The 18,716-nt window shown below is 52.4% G+C and overlaps 1 protein-coding gene across 1 annotated transcript in view; it reads left to right on the plus strand.

Moving 5' to 3' along the window:
* The first annotated feature begins 1,618 nt into the window (after positions 1–1,618).
* The window catches only part of HS3ST3B1 (heparan sulfate-glucosamine 3-sulfotransferase 3B1), a 45,164-nt gene continuing 28,066 nt past the window's right edge, over positions 1,619–18,716 (plus strand). Inside the window, exon 1 of the mRNA XM_038757142.1 lies at positions 1,619–2,148. Coding sequence (XP_038613070.1) covers positions 1,619–2,148 — 530 coding nt within the window. The remainder of the gene's footprint in view (positions 2,149–18,716) is intronic.

Consider the following 18,716-nt stretch of genomic DNA (forward strand, 5'->3'; position numbering starts at 1 on the left):
CGAGCTGAGCGCGCGGCCAAATCGGAGCCGAACTTGTCGCCAGATCGGAGCTGAATTTGTAGCCAAATCGGAGCGGAGCGGGCGGCACGATCCGAGCTGAACTTGTAGCCGGATCGGAGCTCAACGTGCGGCACAATCCGAGCTGAGCCTGCAGCCAAATCGGAGCGGAACTTGTCGCCAAATCGGAGCTGAACTTGTCGCCAAATCGGAGCTGAACTTGTCGCCAGATCGGAGCTGAGCGTGCAGCGCAATCGGAGCTGAACTTGCCGCCAGATCGGAGCTGAGCGTGCAGCGCAATCGGAGCTGAACTTGTCGCCAGCTCGGAGCTGAACTTGCAGCACAATCGGAGCCGAGCGTTTAGCCAAGTCGGAGCTGAACGCGCAACCGAGTCGGGGCAGAGCGTTTAGCGCAGTCGGAGCGGACCGCGCAACAAAATCGGAGCTGAGCGCTTAGCCCAATCCAAGCCGAACGCGCAACCGAGTCGGAGCAGAGCGTTTAGCGCAGTCGGATCCGACCGCGCAGCAAAATCGGAGCAGAGCGTTTAGCTCAGTCCGAGCTGAAGGCGCAACCGAGTCGGAGCAGAGCGCTTAGCCCAATCGGAGCTGAATGCGCAACCAAGTCGGAGCAGAGCGTTTCGCCCAATCCAAGCTGAACGCGCAGCAAAATCGGAGCTGAGCGTTTAGCCCAATCCAAGCCGAAGGCGCAACCGAGTCGGAGCGGAGCGTTTAGCCCAGTCCAAGCTGAACGCGCAACAAAATCGGAGCAGAGCGCTTAGCCTAATCCGAGCCGAAGGCGCAACCGAGTCGGAGCGGAGCGTTTCGCCCAATTCCAAGCTGAACGCGCAACAAAATCGGAGCAGAGCGTTTAGCCCAATCCAAACTGAACGCGCAGCAAAATCGGAGCTGAGCGTTTAGCCCAATCCAAGCCGAAGGCGCAACCGAGTCGGAGCGGAGCGTTTCGCCCAGTCCAAGCTGAACGCGCGACAAAATCGGAGCAGAGCGTTTAGCCTAATCCGAGTTGAACGCGCAGCAAAATCGGAGCAGAGCGTTTCGCCTAATCCGAGCTGAAGGCGCAACCGAGTCGGAGCGGAGCGTTTAGCCCAGTCCAAGCTGAACGCGCAAGAAAATCGGAGCAGAGCACTTAGCCTAATCCGAGTTGAACGCGCAACAAAATCGGAGCAGAGCGCTTAGCCTAATCCGAGCCGAAGGCGCAACCGAGTCGGAGCGGAGCGTTTCGCCCAATCCAAGCTGAACGCGCGACAAAATCGGAGCAGAGCGTTTAGCCTAATCCGAGTTGAACGCGCAACAAAATCGGAGCAGAGCGCTTAGCCCAATCCGAGTTGAACGCGCAACCGAGCCGGAGCAGAGCGCTTAGCCCAGTGGGAGCTGACCGCGCAACAAAATCGGAGCAGAGCGCTTAGCCCAGTCCGAGCTGAGCGCGTAACCGAGGCGCCCGTCCGTCCATCGCGGGCATCGGCCGTGCCCCGTTGCCCGGAGGAGCCGGTGCCCCCCGCCCGGAGCCATGCCCGTCCCGGCGGGGGCCCCCGGGGCCGACAGAGAGGCCGGGGGCGGTGCCATGTGCTGAGCGCCATGCCCCGCGCCGTGCCCGCGGGCCGCCCATGGGCCTGAGCGGGGGCAGCGGGGGAGGCCCGGGCCTCGACGTCCCCGGCCTCCCTCGAGGCCCGGCGCCCCCCCCGGCGGGGCCCCCCCCGGTGCGGAGGAGGCTGGTGCTGCCCCTCGCCATGCTGTGCCTGTGGCTCTACCTCTTCTATTCGTGCGCCGGCTCCTGCGCCCCCGCGCCCCGCCTGCCCGCCCGCCCCGGGCCCCCCGCCGGCCTCCCCCGGGGCCCCCCGGCCGGGACGCGGGACCCCCCGGAGGAGCCGGAGGAGCCGCCGGAGGACCCCCCGGAGGACCCCCCGGAGGACGGGGCCGCCCCCCGGCCGCTGCCCCCGCAGCCGCCCGGAGCCCTGTCCAGCTTCTCCGGGGGCCCCGGCAGCCAGCAGCTGCCCCAGGCCATCATCATCGGGGTGAAGAAGGGGGGCACCCGGGCGCTGCTGGAGTTCCTGCGGGTGCACCCCGACGTCCGAGCCGTGGGCGCCGAGCCCCACTTCTTCGACCGCAGCTACCACAAGGGCCTCGGCTGGTACAGGTCAGGCCGGCCGGGCGCGGGGCTCCCGGACACCGGGAGGGGAGGCCCCGGGGTCGGGCAGAGGGTGTGCCGGGCGCCGTGGGCACCGGGTGGGGAGGCCCCGGGATGGGGCAGGGGCGCTGGAAATGGGGCAGGGGGTCTGCCGGGCCCCGTTGGCACCGGGTGGGGAGGCCCCGGGGTGGGGCAGGGCCGCTGGAAATGGAGCAAGGGGGTGTGCCGGGCCCCGTTGGCACCGGGTGGGGAGTCCCAGGGATGGGGCAGGGGCGCTGGAAATGGAGCAAGGGGTGTGACGGGCGCCGTTGGCACCGGATGGGGAGTCCCCGGGGTGGGGCAGGGGCGCTGGAAATGGGGCAGGGGGTCCACCGGGCCCCTTTGGCACCGGGTGGGGAGGCCCCGGGACGGGGCAGAGGTTGTGCCAGGCGCCGTTGGCACCCGGTGGGGAGTCCCCGGGATGGGGCAGGGGCGCTGGAAACGGGGCAGGGGGGTCTGCCAGGCCCCGTTGGCACAGGGTGGGGAGTCCCCGGGTTAGGGCAGGGGCTGCTGAAAATGGAGCAAGGGGTGTGCCGGGCGCCGGTGGCACCGGGTGGGGAGTCCCCGGGATGGGGCAGAGGTTGTTCCAGGCGCCGGTGGCACCGGGTGGGGAGGCCCCGGGATGGGGCGGGGGCGCTGGAAATGGGACAGGGGGTGCCGGGCCCCGTTGGCACAGGGTGGGGAGTCCCCGGGATGGGGCAGGGGCGCTGGATATGGGGCAGGGGTCTGCCAGGCCCCGTTGGCACCGGGTGGGGAGTCCCCGGGATGGGGCAGGGGCGCTGGAAATGGAACAAGGGGTGTAACGGGCGCCGTTGGCACCGGGTGGGGAGTCCCCGGGATGGGGCAGAGGCGCTGGAAATGGGGCAGGGGTCTGCCAGGCCCCGTTGGCACCGGGTGGGGAGGCCCCGGGATGGGCAGGGGCGCTGGAAATGGGGCAAGGGGTGTGCCAGGCCCCGTTGGCACCGGGTGGGGAGTCCCCGGGCTGGGGCAGGGGCGCTGGAAATGGAGCAAGGGGTGTGACGGGCGCCGTTGGCACCGGATGGGGAGTCCCCGGGATGGGCAGGGGCGCTGGAAATGGGGCAAGGGGTGTGCCAGGCCCCGTTGGCACCGGGTGGGGAGTCCCCGGGATGGGGCAGAGGCGCTGGAAATGGGGCAGGGGTCTGCCAGGCCCCGTTGGCACCGGGTGGGGAGTCCCCGGGATGGGCAGGGGCGCTGGAAATGGGGCAAGGGGTGTGCCAGGCCCCGTTGGCACCTGGTGGGGAGTCCCCGGGCTGGGGCAGGGGCGCTGAAAATGGAGCAAGGGGTGTAACGGGCGCCGTTGGCACCGGATGGGGAGTCCCCGGGATGGGGCAGGGGCGCTGGAAATGGGGCAGGGGTCCCTCCGGGCACCGTTGGCACCGGGTGGGGAGTCCCCGGGTTGGGGCAGAGGTTGTGCCAGGCGCTGTTGGCACCCGGTGGGGAGTCCCCGGGATGGGGCAGGGGCGCTGGAAACGGGGCAGGGGGGTGTGCCAGGCACCGTTGGCACAGGGTGGGGAGTCCCCGGGTTAGGGCAGGGGCTGCTGAAAATGGAGCAAGGGGTGTGCCGGGCGCCGGTGGCACCGGGTGGGGAGTCCCCGGGATGGGGCAGAGGTTGTGCCAGGCGCCGTTGGCACAGGGTGGGGAGGCCCCGGGATGGGGCGGGGGCGCTGGAAATGGGACAGGGGGTGCCGGGCCCCGTTGGCACAGGGTGGGGAGTCCCCGGGATGGGGCAGGGGCGCTGGATATGGGGCAGGGGTCTGCCAGGCCCCGTTGGCACCGGGTGGGGAGTCCCCGGGATGGGGCAGAGGCGCTGGAAATGGGGCAGGGGTCTGCCAGGCCCCGTTGGCACCGGGTGGGGAGTCCCCGGGATGGGCAGGGGCGCTGGAAATGGGGCAAGGGGTGTGCCAGGCCCCGTTGGCACCTGGTGGGGAGTCCCCGGGCTGGGGCAGGGGCGCTGAAAATGGAGCAAGGGGTGTAACGGGCGCCGTTGGCACCGGATGGGGAGTCCCCGGGATGGGGCAGGGGCGCTGGAAATGGGGCAGGGGTCCCTCCGGGCACCGTTGGCACCGGGTGGGGAGTCCCCGGGTTGGGGCAGAGGTTGTGCCAGGCGCTGTTGGCACCCGGTGGGGAGTCCCCGGGATGGGGCAGGGGCGCTGGAAACGGGGCAGGGGGGTGTGCCAGGCGCCGTTGGCATAGGGTGCGGAGTCCCCGGGTTGGGGCAGGGAGGGTGAGCCAGGCCCCGTTGGCACCACGCGGGGAGTCACCGGGATAATAATAATGATGACGCCACTTATTAAGCGCTTACTATGTGCAAAGCACTGTTCTAAGCGCTGGAGAGGACACGAGGTCTTAATCCCCGTTTCACAGTCTTCATCCCCATTTTCCAGATGAGGGAACTGAGGCCCAGAGAAGTGAAGCGACTTGCCCCAAGTCACACAGCTGACCGTTGGCGGAGGCGGGATTTGAACCCATGACCTCTGGCTCCAAAGCCCGGGCTCTTTCCACTAAGCCACGCCGCAGGGGCGCGGCGATGGGGCAGGGGGTCTGCCAGGCGCCGTTGGCACCGGGTGGGGAGTCCCCGGGATGGGGCAGGGGCGCTGGAAATGGGGCAGGGGGTCTGCCAGCCCACGTTGGCATGGAGTGAGGAGTCACCGGGATGGGGCAGGGGCGCTGGGATGGGGCAGGGGGTGTGCCAGGCCCCGTTGGCACCGGGTGGGGAGTCCCCGGGATGGGGCAGAGGCGCTGGAAATGGGGCAGGGGGTGTGCCAGGCCCCGTTGGCACCTGGTGGGGAGTCCCCGGGATGGGGCAGGGGCTCTGGGATGGGGCAGGGGGTCTGCCAGTCCCCGGGCTGGGGCAGGGGCGCTGGGAAGGGGCAGAGGGTGTGCCAGCCCCCGTTGGCACCGGGTGGGGAGTCACCGGCATGGCACAGGGGCGTTGGGACGGGACAGCTGGTCAGCGAAGAGGCGTTGGCATGGGGCAGGGTCACCGGGACGCGGCAGGATTGCCCCAAGTCACCCAGCAGACAAGTGGCGGAGGCGGGATTAGAACCCAGGTCCCAAGCCCTGGTTCTTCTGTCTGCCGCCCCTTCCCCTGCCCCCGCGTTGCCAGGGGGGGCACGGATTGGGGCCCATCCTCGACCCCGAAGCCCCCCTCCACCCACCCAGGACCCCCCTCTCTCACATGGGCATGGAGTCTGGGTGCCCCACCTGGCACGGAGACTGTTTCCAACAGCGCTTGGCACGTAGCAAGCGCTTAACAAATGCCATCATCATTAATAATAATAATAATAATAATAATAATAATAATAATAATAATAATGGCATTTATTAAGCGCTTACTATGTGCAAAGCATCATCATCATCGCCAATCGTATTTATGGAGCGCTTACTATGTGCAGAGCACCGTACTAAGCGCTTGGGAAGTACAAACTGGCAACATCTAGAGACAGGCCCTACCCACCAGTGGGCTCACAGTCTAAAAGGGGGAGACAGAGAACAAACCAGACATACTAACAAAATAAAATAAATAGAATAGATATGTACAAGTAAAATAAAGAAATAAATAAATAGAGTAATAAATATGTACAAACATATATACATATATACAGAAGCACTGTTCTAAGCGCCGGGTAGGCTACAAGGTGATCGGCTTGTCCCACGGGGGGCTCACGGTCTTCATCCCCGTTTTACAGATGAGGTAACTGAGGCCCAGAGAAGTGAAGTGACTTGCCCAAAGTCAGCCGACAATTGGCAGAGCCGGGATTTGAACCCATAACCTCGGGCTCTTTCTACTGAGCCTATCCAACCCAATTCGCCTGTAATAATAATAATGATGATGGCATTTATTAAGCGCTTACTACGTGCCAAGCACTGTGCTAAGCGCTGGGGAGGTTACAAGGTGATCAGGTTGTCCCACGGGGGGCTCACGGTCTTCAGCCCCATTTTTCAGGTGAGGGCACTGAGGCCCGAGGATAATAATAACGATAGCATTGATTAGGGAACTCATCTGAATAACAATAATGGTATATAACAGAGAATAACAATAATGATAGCATTTATTAAGCGCTTACTACATGCCAAGCACTGTGCTAAGCGCTGGGGAGGTTACAAGGTGATCAGGTTGACCCACGGGGGGCTCACAGTCTTCACCTCCATCTGGAAACCAGATGTGGGAACTGAGGCCCGGAGAAGTGAAGTGACTTGCCCAAACTCACCCAGCTGACAAGTGGCGGAGGCAGGATTTGAACCCATGACCTCTGACTCCAAAGCCCGGGCTCTTTCCACTGAGCCACGCTGCTCCTCTGTACCCACCCCAGCGCTTAAAGGGCCTGGCACATAGTAAACGCTCAACGTCGTACCCTCCTTACAGACAACTTGTACTTTCCAAGCGCTTAGTACAGTGCTCTGCGCACAGTAAGCGCTCAATAAATACGATTGAATGAATGAATGAGAAGGAGCGTGGCCTGGTGGCTCGGGCCTGGGAGGCAGAAGGTCATGGGTTCGAATTCCGTACAGTGCCCGGCACATAGTAAGCGCTTAGCAAATGTTTTATTATTAGTATTAGTACCTGGCATATAGTAAGAGCTTAACAAATGTTATTATTATTATTATTATTATTATTATTATTATTATTATTATTATTATTATTATTGTTACCCGGCATATAGTAAGTGCTTAACAAATATTATTATTATTACCTGGCATATAGTAAGCACTTAACACATGTTATTATTATTATTATTACCTGGCATATAGTAAGCGCTTAACAAATGTTATCATAATTATTACCTGGCATATAGTAAGCACTTAACGAATGTTATTATTATTATTATTATTACCCAGCATATACTAAGCGCTTAACAAAAGTTATTATCATCATTACCTGGCATATAGTAAGCGCTTAACAAATGTTATTATTATTATTACCTGGCATATAGTAAGCGCTTAACAAATATTATTATTATTATTATTATTATTACCTGGCATATAGTAAGCGTTCTGCACACAGTACGTGCTCGTAAATACGATTGAATGAATATAGTAAGCACTTAATAAATGTTGTTATTATTATTATTACCTGGCATACAGTATGTGCTTAACAAATATTATTATTATTATTACCTGACATATAGTAAGCGTTCTGCACATAGTAAGCGCTCAATAAATACGATTGAATGAATATAGTAAGTGCTTAACAAATGTTATTATTCTTATTACCTGACATACAGTAAGTGCTTAAAAATATTATTATTATTATTACCTGGCATATAGTAAGCGTTCTGCACATAGTAAGCACTCAATAAATACGATTGAATGAATATAGTAAGCGCTTAATAAATGTTATTATTCTTATTACCTGGCATACAGTAAGTGCTTAACGAATATTATTATTATTATTACCTGGCATATAGTAAGCGTTCTGCACACAGTAAGCGCTCAATAAATACGATTGAATGAATATAGTGAGCGCTTAACAAATGTTATTATTCTTATTACCTGGCATACAGTAAGTGCTTAAGGAATATTATTATTATTATTATTACCTGGCATATAGTAAGCGTTCTGCACACAGTAAGCGCTCAATAAATACGATTGAATGAATATAGTAAGCGCTTAACAAATGTTATTATTCTTATTACCTGGCATACAGTAAGTGCTTAACGAATATTATTATTATTATTATTACCTGGCATATAGTAAGCGTTCTGCACACAGTAAGCGCTCAATAAATACTATTGAATGAATATAGTAAGTGCTTAACAAATGTTATTATTCTTATTACCCGGCATACAGTAAGCGCTTAACAAATGTTATTATTGTTGTTATTAATTATCCCTCCCCTCCCAGGGCTCTGGGCATTTCCAAGCGCTTAGTACAGTGCTCTGCACACAGTAAGCGCTCAATAAATACGATTGATTGATTTCCACCCTCCCCCGACATAGCCCTGCTCTGTCCCCATGTCCCCAAGACTGCGGGCATGGAGGCTCTGGGGTTGGGGGGAAGCTGGGGAGATGGAGGGGGGTTCATTCATTCAATCGTACTTATTGAGCGCTTACTATGTGCGGAGCACTGTACTAAGCGCTTGGAAAGTACAAGTTGGCAACATATAGAGACGGTCCCGACCCAATCTAGAAGGTTCCCACACCTCGGGCCGTCTACACCATGGCCTAGTGGCCAGAGCCCGGGCTTGGGAGGCAGAAGGACCTGGGTTCTAATCCCTGCCCTGCCACTTGTCTGCTGTGTGACCTTGGCCCAGTCACTTCACTTCTCAAGGCCTCAGCTCCCTCCTCTGTAAAACGGGGGTGAAGAATATGAGCCCCACGGGGGACAACCTGATGACTTTGTACCCCCCACCCCCGGCGCTTAGAACAGTGCTTGGCATTCATTCAGTCAATCGTATTTATTGAGCGCTCACTGTGTGCGGAGCCCTGGACAAAGTGCAATACGGCGATAAAGAAGGACAGTCCCTGCATATAGGAAGCGCTTAAGGAATGCCATAATTATAATAATAATAATTATTATTATTATTACACCCGTTGAAGCGAGTGGGGGCCGGGGGAACCACGGTGCACCCCCTCTCCAGTCTGTGCTGGCTCTGTGTGTGTGTGTGTGTGTGTGTGTGTGTGTGTGTGTGTGTGTGTGTGTGTGTGTGTGTGTGTGTGTGTCTGGGTGTGTTGGGGGGGTTATGGGGGTCAGATCTTCTCTAAAGTGTGGGATTGTCTCTCTTTATTGCTGAATTGTACTTTCCAAGCGCCTAGTACAGTGTCCCGCACACAGTAAGCGCTTAATTAATACGATCCAGTGAATGAATTATGGGGGTCATTCCTTCCCCCTCCAGAGACAGGGGGTCAGAGGTCCTGCCCCTAAGGCTGCGACCACGACCCTCCCCCAGCTCCCTCTGTCCAGGGACCCTCGGCCATTCAGAGGGAGGAGGACAGGCAGACCTCGAGGGGCCCGGACTTTCTGCTTTGGCCTTGGGAAACCCGGGGCTCAAAGTGGTTTTAGGGGGGGCAGGAGGGGAACTACCAGGACTTGCCAACCCTCTGATGCCCCTCCCCAGCCCCAGAGGCCCGGGCGAGGCGACCACCACCAGGCCATCCCTTGCTGGACAAATCCCAGGCCGTCCCAACGTCCTTCCCCACACTCCAGCCCCATATAGTGCGAGACGTGGAGGGAAATTGCAGGAAATTGGCATTGCCAGAAATAGGGAGAAGTGGAAAGGCCTTTTTTTTTTTCAGTGGTATCCGTTAAGCGCTTACTATGTGCCAAGCACTTTTCTAAGCGCTGGCACCGCTGTGGGTGGGCAGCACGTGCTCCCTGCGGTGGGAAATTCCGGAGAAAAGGCAGGCTCTCTTCCCCCGCCTGAGTTTCCAGGCCCTAGCCCCCTCCCCCAAGTCGTCCAAATTGGGGTTCGGGGAGACTCCTTCGAGGGGAGCCCCTTTCCCTGCCCAGAAAGCGCCTTCCCTTCCCCACAGCACCTGTATATATGTATATATGGTTGTACATATTTATTACTCTATTTATTTATTTATTTATTTATTTATTTATTTTACTTGTACATTTCTATCCTATTTATTTTATTTTGTTGGTATGTTTGGTTCTGTTCTCTGTCTCCCCCTTTTAGACTGTGAGCCCACTGTTGGGTAGGGACTGTCTCTATGTGTTGCCAATTTGTACTTCCCAAGCGCTTAGTACAGTGCTCTGCACATAGTAAGCGCTCAATAAATACGATTGATTGATTGATTGATTGACCGATGGCCACATGGCAACCTGTTTTATCTGCGCTACGGTGGCCAGTCCGCTAGCCGTGCTAGCCCCGAGAAAGGCTACCCCCATAAGGATCCGGACCACGGGACCCCCCCAACCCTACACCCCCAGGAGCCACGCACAGATTTCTGCTCCACTCCCTCCATTCTACCTTTTCCCAATAGGGGCTGAATATGAGATCAACCCCTCCAGGAGAGTGGGACTCATCAATTGAAAACGATTCAAAGCAATTGAAAGCAATTGAAAACTTTTTTGCCCCCCACCTCCTGTTTGCTAGAATGTGGGTATAGGGTCGCCCCCGGGCCAGGAATATCCATGGAGAGACGGGAAAAAGAGACTTTTCCTTCTGAACCTTCCTTCTGCCAGGGTGAACTCTGGACCAGGTTCAAGTGCTTTGCACATAGTAAGCGCTTAATAAATGCCATCATCATCATCATCAAAATTTTACCTGCCTTGTTCCCCCTCCCAACGAAGCAGGATCCCACAGCCTGCAGGGAACTAATGAGGACTAAATGGAAAGCCTAATTAGTTTGACTTGGGTGGGGGGGGCAATCAGCAGCATAGCTGGTCTGAGAAATAGGCCCCTCTCTCAGCCCCGCAAACCAGAGCTGCACAGTTGTGACTCAAATGAGTATTTGGGGGCAGAAATATCAACTAGGGAAAGCGTGTGTTGAATGACTTTTTAATGAAGCTGTAAATGCATAATTGCGGGCGTGTAAGGACCTTAATAAGTAGCCTCAGATTTTCTCTCGTCCCATTTCAGCGTTAGAATTTTGTTTCCGGCAGTTTGGGCAGCGTAATAACGTCTTCGAACCCTGGACCGGTTTCTCATGAATTTTTATGATCCCCTGCGTTGTTTTAGGATCAACTTGTCCAAATATTTTCTGATGATCGTTTCTGATATTGAGACAGGAGCATATGTTACTCTTCTAAGTACCAAAGAGTGGTGTAGGATTTTTTTTTCTCCTCTTCTCGTTTTTGGCAACACAAAATACGATGAGACTTTAATTCCGTGGTTACGTTATACAGAGTGTGCAGTGCGGCCAAAGTGACTGAAACATGTTATTATTTCTATATGATGAATTAAAAGCTGGATTCAGTTTAAAATAAGTTCTGCATTTTTATGTAGTTGCTAAAGTGACCCTCTCAATCTATCTTTCGCACTCTTTCATTCACTCACTCAGAATATCAACTCCAGAGCTAAATCTAGAGTCTGTTTATAACTAGAATGAGGATAATTAAATCATTGTGTCAGTGTTTCCTTTCTCCACACAAGACACATTGGAATCAGACTGGTCGTAAAAAAAAAAACTCCAAAATTTATTCTTCAAGTGTAAAGGCTGTAGAACTTGAGTAAATTTACTTCTGAATGAGCAGATTTATTATTTTCAGTTCACCCTTTTAAGGCTATTATGGATGTTTGAGGGGTGAGGAGGGAAGAGAGTCAGGGTGAAATGACGCGTTTTTTAAACTTCTTGAAGTCAGACTATTGATCACGGTCAGAATTCACGGTTCTCATAGCTTTATAAGCCTGTTTTACATTTCTTCACTTTTTTTTCTTACTTTATCGAGTGGATTCTCAGTTATTACCTAAACAGATTTCTTAAGGGTACAGTTAAAAAAGAACAATAAAAATACAATTTCAGAAGGACTTTTCTGGAAATCGCATTCAACTAAGAGCCGTGGAAATGTTCAGCCTCCTCTCTGCATTTTAATTTCAACGGACTTTGTGTGAGCTACTCTTAATTTTCCTCCTCCGTGTGTTGAAGTTCTGAAACCCAGATTGCAGAGACAATTCTGCCTTACTCTAAGGGAGGCAGAAGATAAGATCTGGTTGAAGGAAGCCTTTTTGAAGTCATTTACACTTTGCCGATTCTGGAATTTCAACTAAGTATGCAGCCTACCTCCCAGCTGCTAGGATGAAGAAAAAAAATCTGCATTTATATGCAGCGATTTGAAGTAAAAACCTTAATGTTACAGAGCAGAAGAGCTGTCAGGATTTATTAGCAAGATGGCGTAGCATGCGATGAACTCTGTTTTTAATTAGGCACCTAAATTAGACCATAAAATGGATGATTAATCTTTTACAAGTTCAGGGAAAAATATAACATAAATTAACCTAATCAGATGTGTTTTCCCAGATGCACCAAGTCAAAAAAAAAGGCAATCTTTAATAGAGACCTATTTATTTAAGAGTGGGGAAGCGCTGAAGTGTGTGTGTTAAATTACATTTAGTCGTTTCAAATGGATACCTTGTTGAATAAGGTTCTGAGAATTCGTTTCCTTCAAAGTCCACACTTATGCTGAATGTTTGGTTATTCCAAAGCTGAATTTGTGTACCAGATAGCGAGAACTTTTAAGTGTTCAAAAGTTATAGAAGGCATAAAGTTCTCTCAAATTATTATTTTTTAAAAAATTAGACCAAATAATTTTCTCTCCGGGGATCCCTTAGCAAAAGTAAGATCTATCTAGATTCTGGTTCTCTCCTGTCCATCTCCAAAAAGAGATTCTGGGGATCTAAATATTTAAAATCAAAATGAACCTGATTCTGCCATCTTCACTATGCAGATCCCATTTTCCGGTAGTAAAATCTTCGAAGGTCTGCTTTCGGGAAACTTACCCCGACCACATTTTTCCTGCTGCCCCTCCTGGGTTTTGACGAGTACGTATTGAGCCGTTTCGATGGGGGCTTTCTAAAAAAACAACCGAGAGAAACTTTACCAACCGATCAACCAACCAGTGCCCTGACCATGGTGTTTTGTGGGTGTGGTGTTTTTAAGCTCTTGAAATATGTGATTAAAGCTAGTGGCCGAGGACTCTGCGTGGTTGGAGCTTGGGTATACAAGTTGTATCATGTGTTGCTTTGTGAAGGTGAAATAAAATTGATTGATATCCGAGGAAAGGAGACTGTCTTCCCCAAATGTAATGTGTTTTCCATCTGCCGGGAAACCGAGAGAAAAGGCATAGAGAAAAGGCATCCCCCGGCCAACTTTCCGGGCAAAAGTCTCCCGATTAAACAACCGATGAGCCGGTGCCTCAGTGCCAGAGGTAAATTATGTAGATTTCCCGTGGCGGGAGAGTAGGGAAGCCAGTAGAAATGAATCCTTTAAGCGTGTTGAACTTTTTTTTTCTCTTCAGGGTAATGAATACGGCATGTTAGCCGCTTCGAATGAAAATACTTACCGCAACAGAAAAGACGCGGGACACAGGCACTAACGAAAACTAATTAGGAGTAGTGCGTGGATTTTTTTGGTATTCGGTAACTTCGGTCCTCAGAGTTCTCCTCGACGATCACGACGTGTGGCGTGAACTTCGAGGGGCAAGAGGGAGAAAGGAGCTGGGGATCCCGGATAAAAACCAGCCGACATTTAGGGAGGCCGGATGTCGCTTTGCTTGGTTTTGTCGCTGGATAGCGTTAGAGGGGACTTGTAACGTTTGAGGAGCAGAGACAGACTCGATACGGTGAACGGGAAAATTTTAAAAAAACCTTAATTTTTATGGATCTCAAAAAAAATCCTTTCCTGGAAAATCACAAGGGCTAATCACGAATTCCACCAGGCGACCGTTCTTTAGTTTCCTTGCAATTCATCCCCTCAGCAGAGAGTGGCATTAATTCACACCCAATAGAAACTGCATTTTGAAATCTTTCTCTAAGTATTTCCCCGTCGTTAGAAAGTGCGCTGTTAATAGCCAGAGACGCTTCGGTGACCTCTCTCAAGAGCCAATTGTTTCAGCAGTGCAGGCAGCGCACTGTGGGCTCGCAAAGACCAGCCGAGTGTAACGTTGGTGTGTGTGTTTGCGTGGAGGAGGATAACAGGAAGCACTTGAAATGGTGGATAAAGTCAAAATAGATTTAATGAAGTTTTACTTGGGGTAACCCTATAATTTGATAAACTCCTTCTGTGTGGATGTGACAACTGCTTAATCCCCATCACATTCTGCTCTCCATCTCGTTTTGCCGAGCTGCGGTTAACGCGGTCAACAGCTTTACAGAGAGGGGACTTAAAATGGAAGTGCATCCCAAGGAAATTAAAATAATTCTCAGCGAGGTGTGCAATGCCCTAGGTTGGTGTAAAAGTCCACCTTGGCTAGGGGTGGGTGTTTCCTTTTCGCCCTTAGGCTCTGCACAATTTGAGGAGCTGGAACAGTCGGCCTGCAAGCCGATCATTCTTACCCAGATCACTTTATCACAACTCTCACTATCGTGCGGATTCCCCTGGAGACTCTGACCGTTATGATTAGTAACTTCGTAAAGAGTTGAAAGAGGGGCTTCCCTGGATGAAGAGCGGAGAGGGGCAGGGAGTGAGGTGGCAGAGAGGAGACCGGGAGAGGAGAGTAGGCACCAACGGAGAAATCAGTTTCCCCCACACGGGACCACCCCCTCTATTCAGCAGGCCTGGGAGAGGAACAAGCAACTCTGCTCTTTCTACCTAGTCGTGATGGGTCAGACACAGTTCAAAAAGAGAACGATGAGTGTTCCGCGAGCAAGTTTTACTTGGTAGGAACTTCCGAGGGCGTAAAAGCCTCCGGTCAGAAGGCCGTGGGCCCTGGGGCCCGGGCGGTGGAGCTGGAAGGAAATGGCCCCCATGGCCAGGCTGGTTCCTTGAGATCCGTCAGCAAGGTCCTTGTGTTGGATCATTTTGTCCGGGCCGAGGAGAGTTGAGCGGTTCAGACAGATGGCTGAGATTATTCGAGTTGGCGGGGGCCCGAGGGCGCTACTCTGTTTCAAGCGTGTCGTCCGACATGACGCACGTGATGAGCCCCCGAGCACGACGCCGAGAGGGACCACATTGTCTGCCGCGATCAGGTTTCACGGCCTCACCTGTCGAGTTGTTGAACTCTGAAAAGTTGCCCCGACTTCGACTGACTTATTTGGGCGCTGGAGGGGGCGGCTCCTCGCTAATCTCATTAGCGTGATCGTCCGTGGCGTGAAATAGAAGTCTCCGGACTGTCGGGCCCAGGCCGCCGCCTGAGGGAAGCGGCCTCGTCAGTTTCTCGTTGAGAATGGCCGGTCTGGAACCGGGGAGGGAAGGGGAGGAGAGAACAGGTTGAGCTCTGGAGTCGGAAATGCCTTGACTTTCGAGGTGGCCCGCCTTGGGTCCGCTTCTCTTCGAGTTTCTCTAATGGCAAGAGGAACCTGTGGCCTTTGTTGAGGGCTTGCTGGGGGGCGAGCACCGGGCTAAACACTGGTGGAGATTCAAGATAATCAAATCGGGCACAATCTCCGCCTACGAGGTGCTCAAGGTCCAAGGGGGAAGGAGAGCGGGAATTTAATCCCCGTTTTACAAACGAGGAAACGGAGGCCCAGAGAAGTGCAGTGACCTGCCCCAGGTGACACGGCCGGTAGATGGGGGAGCCGGGATTAGGACCTCCTGACCTCCCGTCTTACGGTTGATCCGCCGGGCCACACAGCTTCCGATTTCCAGTTACTTCTCCGCCTCCTCCTAACCCTTTTTCCCAATGTGATTCCCGGATGCGTGATAGAGGCCGTGCTTGGGTGTCTCAAAGTTTTCCCTTGTGGCTTCCTTTACCACAGACCCTTTCGATCGACGTCTCTCGTCAAGAGGATAATTAATAGGCGAGGGCTGCCCCAGACAGTTAACATGTGAGTTTGAAAGATGCACGTTATTGCAGCAAATTAGAGGATAGTCGGGAAGCTATTGGCACTTTTGACTGCTAACTGTGGCCCCATGGTGAGTTGGTGTGGGGTTGACTTTGGGTCGCCATGGCAGTCTAGTGCCTGCTCGTTTCAGATTCAGGGCTCTGGGTGGAAAACCATTCCATGCCCCAAGGAGGGGCAATGGACTGTTACTTGTCTCAGTCTTTTGTCAGTTGTCTCAGTTTGGGTGCTAGCTCCCCCGTGATCTGGATTCCTTGGCCTGTCCCAGCTCAGAAGCCTGGGTGGCATGAAAAGCAGGCTAGCCGGTGGACTTCTGCAGAAGGCAGACTGTTTCAGGCCTGCAAAACATTTGGATTTGGCTGCATTTTTGAGTATCGTAGCAGCTAAAATTCCCCAAATGTGTTCGACACGCTGAGAGAGCTTCAGGAATTATATTGTCTTGCCCCGACGATTCACAAACTACTGTTTTATTCAAAACGGACTCAGCCCCCATATTCTGATGCAGTCGTCACTCAGTCTTATCAGTCTGGAAAGGGCAGCTGAGGAAACAAGTTTAGTAAGGTTCCATTTACAAATATATTTATATACATATATATATATATATATATATATATATTTGAGGTTATTTTGCTATGAATTGAATATGCCAATCAAACTTGCTTCTTAAAAAGATGATCCTGGGGCTGATGGGAATCAAATCAGTCAGCAGTATTCATTGAGCATTTACTATGTGCCATTATTATTATTATTATTATTACTAAGTGCTTGCAAGCTCCCTGTCCATAAGGAGCTTACAGTCTAGAAGGAATATCGTGAATCCTGGAGGTTCAGGAATGTGTTTCTAATCAGCTCTCCTCTCTGCCGGCTTGGGGAGGAAGTGATGCCGTTTCAAAATTATCTGGGAGAAAGATGGACAAAAACTTGGCTTATGCTGTTTCCTCTTTTCTTCATCCTTCCTCTCCTTCTCTCTTGCCTTTCCCTCCCTTCCCCAACCTCTCATTTTCATAATCCCTAATTGTTTCAAGCACAGCATCTGAAATAATGTACCCTTCATTCCTTTGAGCTGTTCCACACCTCCAGAGGGACTGTGAGGATTGTGTCCAGGGCTTGTGAACTGGGGACCGTGGGGTGTTTGGGGGGCAAAGGAAGGTACTTTTTCCTGGAGTAGTCGGACGCCTCTGCCACGCTGCTCCATCCTGAAGGGGACCCAAGTCTTAGAATGTTTATGGAATTCTATTAACAGCGATGCTCACCTCCTGACCTAATTAGGTTTTGCTACAAACCAACATCCATCATAGTGCCCCCAGTTCACCCTCACCTCTAAGTGCGCCCAATTATTCACTAATGCCATTTCTGTTTCTCACCTCCAAAATTGAATGCCAGCTCCAGGGTGTGTTCGAAGTGAGGTCATTGCCATCTTATTCGATTGGGCTGCAGCATTATAATACAACTAATCAGTTTGACTATTAGTTAAAATCGGTAGGGAATAGTAGGCATTTGAATACACGCGTTAATAATAATCATAGTATTTGGAAAGCGTTTACTACAAGCATTCTTCCACGCACAGGGACCGATGCAAGATAATCAGGTCGGACACAGTCCCCATCTCACGTGGGGCTCACAGCCTAAGTTGGCGGGCGGGGGGTGGGGTGGAACAGATATTGAACCCCCATTTTACAGTTGATAAAATTGAGGCCTAGATAAGTGAAGCGACCTGCCCAAGGCCACACAGCCAGCAAGAGCAGAGCCACGATCAGAGCCCTGGCTCTTTTCATCAGGCCATTAGTCTGCTCGTGGCATAACATGTCAGGGAAGTAGAGTGATCTATGTCTGAAGGCAGGAATGGGCCCCATTTTTTGTTTCCTCAATTGGCAGACTGGTATCACCTGTCTTAGAGTGCTGGCCATGACCTTCCTAGTTATTAGAAATGATCCTTTCGGTCACAGGGTAGGGAAAATCCCAAACTTGTCAGAAAACCGCTAGGCTAAGGGGTTTACACCTTCCATCATACCTATAGGCAGTGCTAACAAGAACGTGTCCCTCATAAGAACATTTTCAGAGAAAAGAGGAAGAATGAAATCAAAATAATCGGATGCTTGTTGAAGCCACGGACCTCTCCTGTACGTGTCCTCTTCGGAGCACTTCAAACATTTCACACGGTGAGGGAAAGTTCTCAAGATGTGGAAAGAACACAGCTGTTTAGTTTGGGCCCTTGAACACATATGAGACGCACGGTTCTTGGCTAAGAGAACGGTTTCAACCCTAACGTTTCATTTAAAAAAGTTAAGTGCGTAAGTAACAGGCTCCCACCCATATCCTCTCATGCTAATGGGGAGGACAAGGCCTGTTTGTCCTGCCACTGTAACAGAGGAAGCCTCTCAATGAACTCTGAGGGAAGAAATCTTTGCCCTGCTTCAACTAGAGGGTGGAGGCAACTGTTTGAATAATCGCACAACTGTAAACAGAGTGACTGCAGGAAGATAGTTTTGTTGTCCGGTGGTGGTAAACAGGGATTAAATATCAAAATGAGAATCCAAGGTATCAGAGCCCGGGGTTGCCTGGGCAACTATAGGATTGTCAGTCCATAAAACCAAAATGGAGAAGGGCTGGTGGGGGAGTAGGGAATGAGCGTTTAATCATCAATTTCCTGGCCCGGTCCTCCACAGAGGCCAGTGTTCTTTAGAGCTGAGTTTTTGCTGACAATTTAGAAATTTGATCCAATTCCTCGACCATTAGCTTCTCCTTGTAGTTAATCAATCGGCGGGGAAGTTAAACCCGGAGTTCCTCACGGAGAGAGTGTCCGCAGATGGATGTCGGCCTCACCATTTTCTTCTCAGACAGTCTGCTGGGCTAGGGGCAGACTGAAGTGAATAATGAACCAAAGGGGGTAATTCAGGTGAAAACCTCCGTCACAGGTACCGAGGCGAAAATGATCTGAGTCAATCGATGCTATTTATTGAGCGCTAATTGTATGCAGAGCACTGTACTAAGCTCTTGGAAGAGTCCAACGCAACAGAGTTGGTAGGCCCCCGGATAGCCCGGGGTAGGGCGCACAGATCCCTCTTTCCGACAGGCATTTCTCCGGAGAACCTACAGTGTCTTGATGGGCTGAGGAGGAATCAGGTCTGAGACA

The sequence above is a fragment of the Tachyglossus aculeatus genome, chromosome 15, assembly GCF_015852505.1.
Source record: "Tachyglossus aculeatus isolate mTacAcu1 chromosome 15, mTacAcu1.pri, whole genome shotgun sequence".
NCBI lineage: Eukaryota > Metazoa > Chordata > Mammalia > Monotremata > Tachyglossidae > Tachyglossus > Tachyglossus aculeatus.